Below are 6880 nucleotides of genomic sequence, written 5' to 3'. Positions count from 1 at the left end.
CACCACACCAGCCAGCACAACTTGACAGCCGAGTAAGACCACTTCTGCTCCATCCTGATCTTCATCCCTACATACCCTGATCCACTTCTTCTCCAACTGATGACCCACACGGATAGCAGAAGCAGCATTTTCCCTTCTGTTTCCTCATTTTGTGTAACAAACAACTCAACCAAAACAAGGCATTAATGAGAAAAAGAAAAAAAACAAAACAAAACAAAATAACATTTGACCCCATAAATTGAAAGGACAAGTCTGATTTTATTACCATATTGTATTCTCATATGGATGGCACATATAATTACAAAGAAACATTTACAATATATTTTCAAGTATTAAGTTATATCATTTCAAGGCTTCCACTTCAAAAAGCTACATTAACAATACACCATACAGATAGTACAGTCGCTTAGAGTTTCATATAACTTCCTCCCCTCTATTTGGTTTAAGTATGATTCAGTAGGCACTAGAAATGCCTGCAGCCACCTACTTCATTGGGACATGACTTTGTTCTTGTACCAGTACACATCACTTTGCATGTTAGAAAATCAGCTACTCTCAGACAAAGCTCACAGGTAGTTTCATTAGAGCAATGTGTAGGTTGACAACAGAGACCAGAACTACGTTCCTGACCTCTACTGTTTTAGCAGTGATGCAAAAGAAAGAATGCATATTTAACTTAATTCGAAAACCACTTCTACACCAAAGTAACCATAAAAAAACGCCATTGTTACATTCCCATACTTGCTAAATTCATGCTTCTCTTTTCATCAAACATGTTAGACTTCAAAACATAGCCCGTTCAACAAGTCTGAGCTAGGCAGATTGAGCCTAGGCTGAACCTAATTCAGTTATTTCCACATTGAATATAAGTCAGTATGGGTCTGGATGGTTAACTCCGACTCCTGTGGCACTGGTGTAACCCATAAGCTACAAAAGGGTTACACAAAGACAGAACCTTTGAACAGTCTTGTTGATGCCACAGTGGAGGTGTAAAGGTAACACACATCTCGCTACATCTCTTTTGTGCTGCCAATTTACCCTGAACAGGTGGAATTCTGCATACAGTGGAATAAAACCTGTTTGATAGGACACCGTCTTCTAAAAACCATCTTGGGTAACAATAAATGATCCCAGCATTCAACTTCTTTGTTTGTTTTATACCAAAGACAGCAAAAGCCCTGTTACCTCTTTATTCACATCTCTCATACTACCTTTTAAAACAAAGCAGGAAATGTGGCCAGCAGCTGGTCCCGTCTCTTCTGCCCCAACACAGCTGAATCCACTTTAGCATAAAGAAAAACAAGGATGCTAAATACACATATACTTCATCACACAGTGATGTTTCACAAAGAAACTTCAAACTCCTTTTTTACTGATGAACACCTGATGGGGTCTAGCACCAATGCAGCAAATGGCCGTGAGAAAACATCCGTATTAACTTAGCCTTAAACATGAAATTTAAGGCTTTAAGAAACAAGACTTCAGGAACACTGAATACAATCATTTTTTATTTTAAGAAGTTAATCAATGGAACTGTTTTAGAAAAATGTGTTCTTTGTGAAACCTCACTTTACATATTATCATTTTCACAATCCTTCTTCCCCCAACTGACATACATATAAACATACATATAAACATACAACTGAAAAAAACAACCCACTCTTCTGTGATGGGGATAAACACTAACTAGTACAACAAAACACTCTTATCATTTGTCAAACTATTTTTTCTCCTAGCTCACCTAATTATGGAGCATTTTTCAAATCAGTAGCCTCAAGATAAACATTTGCTTATCTCCAAACTGTGCTTAATTATGTAGTTATAGCTTTCTGGATACTGTAAGAGGCTAAATTAACAACTCTACAGTAAAATTAAGCACATGCATATACATGCAATATCTTGAAAAATCAATGCTGCTTTGAAGTAACAGAGAAATTTCAGTGTGCATGGGCACAGAGACTTACATATGGGAAACTAATGTAACAAGTTACTTGGATGCGCTGTGTTCTTCAAACCCCAATTCTCATTAGAGGTCCATGCAAAAAAAATGACTCCTCTACATTAGGACTCCACTGTACAGACAGAACCAATGTTCAGGTTCTGTTTCAACAGGCAAAATGCCACATCATGAGTTAGAGCAAGCTAGAGAAAAACTTTTTAATGGTACCCTGTAACTCTAGCAGTAGACAGTATTTTAGAGCACGTTACAATTTCTCTTTTTTTTTCATTTAAAAGCCATCTACTTACACTTTGGGGACAGTCTATGATAAAAGACTGTAAATGTCACATCCTCCTTATTAGCATATTTCCCCTTTTCAGCTCACAGTTTAATAGGAAATTCCTATTTCAAGGAGCATTTCTTTTTTTAATTCCAAACATAGCTCATGTATCAACCACTACATGCACATCAATTTAAAAAAGGAAAAGAGGAAAACAGCTAAATAGAATGACATGACTGCAATTTTCACTCCAGGATAGCATTCAGAGCTAAACATTTTGGCAGAGTAGGCCAAGGACCAGAGAAATCATTTCCTGAACCAGTCATTACAAAAGACTGGCGTAAGCAAAGCAAGCTGTCTGATACTGCATTATGGGAATATATTGATCCTTACCAGGTTGCGAGGTGGAAAACGACTGTTCTTTAACCCCTACACAACGGAGCCTGGCAGGGCAAGCACCTAAAAGAGAAACTGTCAGAGAGGTTTTAATAGTAATGTATAACTGAGATGCAGTACAATTTTACATGCATGCTTTCTTTTGCCGATCATTACTAGTTTCTTAAGTCTGTCCAGTGACGATGTCTTAATGAAGTTTTTTGTTTGGTTTTCTAAGCAAGCATTTTCGGCTCCTCAGGACAAGCAGGCTAGACATTATCTGACTCAAGACCAGGTAGTCAGCGTTATCTTTACTGGCAACTGCGAAGCAGAACCGAGCACACCTTCATGCGTCAGGTCGGCATGATCTTTTCACCCAAGTGCTGCAAACGGGCTCTGGCGGCACCTCTGCGTTTGTCAGTTTGCACAACTATCGAACTGCCGTACGCAGCTCTGCAAGACTCTTACACCAAACAAGCTGAGACCACTACGTCCACACACCAGATTTACGTGACCTGTAATCAAGGCCACCATCTGGCTCCCAATGTGCCGTTCAAGAGTTTTCTTTGTTACCCTGGTCACTTAAGTGCCAGGTTCCCCTCCTCTGCATATCCCCCAATACCACCCCATCACCACTGTATTTATTCTCTTCCTCCGCACCATCGCCTGCTTCCTCCGCCACGACGCGAGGCCCCTAGGGGCGACAACCCCACGAGTACTTGCAGCAGGTACTTGACCCTACATTTTGAAGGAGGCCGCTGCCCGCCGAGCACAGATGGAGCAAAACTCCACCGACACCTGATCCCGGTCCACGTGGAGGCAGATGCCGCCGGAGGCCGCCCACTCCTCCTCCGTCTCCGTCACCACCGCCGCGTCCTCCAAGCCAGGAGGCCGGGAGCTGGGCAGGGCGTAGTCGTGGTCGCTGCTCTCGCCGGCCGGCTGGAGATGGTGGTGATGGCGGCGAGGGCTGCCCGTGTCCCTGAAGAGGCTAGTGCTGAGCTGCAGCCCGCCGGCGCGAATCCCGGCTAAGCGGCTCAGGAGCTGCCCCAGGGCGCTCTGGTTAGCCAGCACAGCCCGCAGATAGCTGCTTTCCCGCTCCAGCTCTCGCAGGCGGCGACTCAGGCCGCGGTTGCGGTCCCGCAATTGCCGGTTCTCGGCAGCCAGGCCCTGGAGACGGCTTTCCAGCCCCAGTACGTACTGCTTCTTCTTCAGCCGGTTTAGCCGCGCCGCCGCCGCCGCCTTCAGCCGGCTCCCGGTCCCGCCGTTCCTCTGCCCGGGTGCCGCCGGCTTCTGGCCCTGGCCTGGCGCGGGCTCCTCCGGCTCCTCACAGAAGCTCAGCTCTGTGTCCAGGTCCCAGTCCGGCCGGGCGGCCTCTAGTAAGTCTCCCAACTCCAGCCCCGGGAACCAGTCTTCTTGCTCCCACACCTCCAGCGGGCCACCGGGCGCCTCCGGTTCCTTTTCCTGCCGCCGCGACTCCAAGGCGCCCGCTTCCCGCCGCGGCGGCTGTTGTTGTTTGGGCCGCTCGGGGCCCGGGTCCCCTTCCCCGCCGCCATCGCGCCCTCTCGGGGCCTGCCCCGCTCCAGTTAGCGGCCAGACGGCGCCCGATGGGCTCGCTCCGCCGGAGGAGGCCGCCAGCAGCTGCGTGAGGCTATGGCGCATGGCGGCGGCGGTGAGGGGCCCGGCGGGACAGGACGCGGCCCGAGGGCAGCGGCGGCCCGGCGCTCCCGCCGCGCTGCCTGTCGGGAAGCGGCGCCGCGCGCCGGGGCACGCGACTGCGCCCGCGCGCGGGAAAGAGGAGGCTGTGAGGGGGCACGGGAGGGGAGGGGGAGAGGCAGGCGGGAGCGGGTGTGCGGGGGTATGAGGGGAGATGGCGGGAGGAGGGATGGAAGGACGGGGGATGGCGGGAGGGAAGATGTGGGGATGGGAGGAGAGAGCTGTGGGGATGCAGGGAGGGAAGGTGGGATGGGGATCTGAGAGTGGGATGTGACAAGGAGGTGGGTGGGATGCAAGAATCACAGATCACAGGATGTTAGGGGTTGGAAAGGACCCAAGGCGATCATCGAGTCTAACCACCCCTGCCAGAGCAGGACCACAGAGTCTAGCACAGATCACAGAGGAACACATCCAGATACGTGTAATTTAGAGCACCTACACATAGAGGTGTACCCAAAGAGAACCATTCTGGGCCAAAGCAGATAGGAGTCTGTGAAGTGAATGTGAAGGGGCAAAAAGCAGGAAAAAAAGGGTTTCGTCCACTGGTTTCTCTGGGCAAGGACAGATATATACAAAGACATTCTAGGAGTATGGCTGCTTTACTGTAAAGGTGAACTGAAATTAAAAAGCAAAGCATAGCTATTTGGAATCATAGAATCACAGAAGCAGTCAGGGCTGGAAGGGAGCACAAGGATCAGCTAGTTCCAAGCCCCCTGCCACGGGCAGGGACACCCTACCCTAGATCAGACTGGCCACAGCCTCATCCAGCCTGGCCTTAAACACCTCCAGGGACAGGGCCTCAACCACCTCCCTGGGCAACCCATTCCAGGCTCTCACCACTTTCATGGTGAAGAACTTCCTCCTCACATCCAGCCTGAACCTACCCACCTCCATCTTTGCCCCATTCCCTCTACTTCTATCGCTCCCTGATACCCTGAAAAGTCCTTTCCTAGCTTTTTTTGTAGATCCCCTCCAGATACTGGCAGGCCACAAGAAGGTCACCTGGGAGCCTCCTCTTCTGCAGACTGAACAGCCCCAACTCTTTCAGTCTGCCCTCATAGCAGAGCTGCTGCAGCCCTCTGATCAACCCAGTGGCCCTTCTCTGGACACGCTCCAGCAGGTCCACATCCTTCTTGTAATGGGGACTCCAGAACTGGACACAGTACTCTAGGTGGGGTCTCACAAAGCAGAGCAGAGAGGGTCCTGCCGGTCACACTTTTAATGCATCCCAGGGTTGTCTATAAAACTCCATTTTCTGCACACACTGACAATAGGTATTAAAAAAAATGAGGCAAGGCACTGAAATTCCGTACTTCGGGGTCTGGTTGTTACTTGGCTCAGTATCTTGGTTAATCTAGATGAATATATAACCATACCAAGTTTTACCTGCACACTGCGCTTGTAATTAATCTTTATGTTCAGGCACCTTTTCAAAATCTAAACCAAGTTCTGATGTATTCATGTTAGTGGTAAGCAGTGTCTTTGAGACAGTGACAATGCTGTGTCTGTAAGCTGGTACAAGAACAGCAAGACAAAACATGTACTACTTGCTCAAAAGAAGAGGAAATGGACTCTGACAGAAGCCAAACATTTTATTTTGATGCCAATCAAGCTTAACTATCAAAATTTTGCAAGGCACAGCAGGTTACGTGTCGCTTGCAAACCTAGAGCCTCAAGACCCTTGCAATGCATTGGAGCTTCAGAGAAAGTACAGTAACAGCTTCGATACTGTAGGTCAGTTTTTCACCTGAAAAAGTAGTTGCTGTGAATATAAGTCCTATAGGCAGTGACTAGACATAAAGGAGGTACCACTTTGCTTTTCCAGAAGCATTCCTCATTCAGGAGTGTCTGTTTACAGAAGCAAAGCAGCTCCTGTACCACTGAAGTACAAACACATTGTTCTGAAGTGTTGTGCACATGTTGGAGTATCATGCCCAGTTCTGGGCTCCTGAGTTCAAGAGACAAGGAACTACTGGAGGAAGTCTAACAGAGGACTATGAGGATGATGAAGAGAGCAGAAGAGAGGGCTGAGAGGGGATCTGATCAATGCTTATGAATACCTTAAGGGGGGCACCAAGGAGCCAATCTCTTTTCACTAGTGGCCAGTGATAGGATGAAGGGCAGTGGACACAAACTGGAACACAAGAAATTCCACCTCGACATGAGGACGAACTTTTTGTGAGGGTGGCCAAGCACTGGAACAGGCTGCCCAGAGAAGCTGTGGACACTCCTCCTCTTGGAGACTTTTTGAAACCCACCTCCATGCATTCCTCAGTGGCCTACCCTATGTGATGCTGCTTCGGCAGGGAGGCTGGACTCGTATTACCTCCAGAGGTCTCTTCCATCTGTGACTCTGTTATTATTCCCTAGTCATACAGGAATGGTGTTTTGTATGTGTCAAGTACCTGAGGCAATAAGAGATCAGATTGACAGCTTCTTTTGGCATTTGTGAACTCCACAGACTGCCTGCCTAATGAGACAGAGAGTGGGTGCCCAGCAGATTGAATTACACCTTTTCCTTTTTCCATTCATAGCATGTGATAAATACCAAACAGCATTTAAATTTCTATGAT

General features: G+C 47.9%; 1 protein-coding gene across 2 annotated transcripts; it reads right to left on the bottom strand.

The window, feature by feature from the left end:
• Window positions 1-238: 238 nt before the first annotated feature.
• Window positions 239-4325, bottom strand: CREBZF (CREB/ATF bZIP transcription factor). 2 transcript variants are annotated; one of them, XM_064169156.1, is made up of 3 exons: window positions 3337-4325; window positions 2613-2690; window positions 239-1282 (listed from the first exon to the last, which is right to left on the bottom strand). In XM_064169156.1, exons 1-2 carry the CDS (start codon window positions 4251-4253, stop codon window positions 2642-2644), a joined length of 966 nt encoding a protein of 321 aa, XP_064025226.1. In that variant the 5' UTR covers window positions 4254-4325; the 3' UTR covers window positions 239-1282; window positions 2613-2641. The 2 variants fall into 2 exon arrangements, 1 of the variants encoding a protein (XP_064025226.1); XR_010307935.1 differs by lacking the exon at window positions 239-1282 and having other exon boundaries at window positions 2619-2690; window positions 3255-4325.
• Between the last annotated feature and the right edge of the window lie 2555 nt (window positions 4326-6880).

This window comes from Pogoniulus pusillus, chromosome 3 (assembly GCF_015220805.1).
Source record: "Pogoniulus pusillus isolate bPogPus1 chromosome 3, bPogPus1.pri, whole genome shotgun sequence".
NCBI classification, from domain to species: domain Eukaryota; kingdom Metazoa; phylum Chordata; class Aves; order Piciformes; family Lybiidae; genus Pogoniulus; species Pogoniulus pusillus.
This window is presented reverse-complemented; position numbering and strand designations above follow the sequence as displayed.

Bases quoted from the DNA above. Each gene is read 5' to 3' on its own strand.
- CREBZF (XM_064169156.1), bottom strand. From the start codon at position 4,253: ATGCGCCATAGCCTCACGCAGCTGCTGGCGGCCTCCTCCGGCGGAGCG. The intron at 2,691-3,336 runs GTAGGGTCAAGT...CCTCTCTGACAG, and splicing joins GCAGCGGCCTCCTTCAAAAT to TTTCTCTTTTAGGTGCTTGC.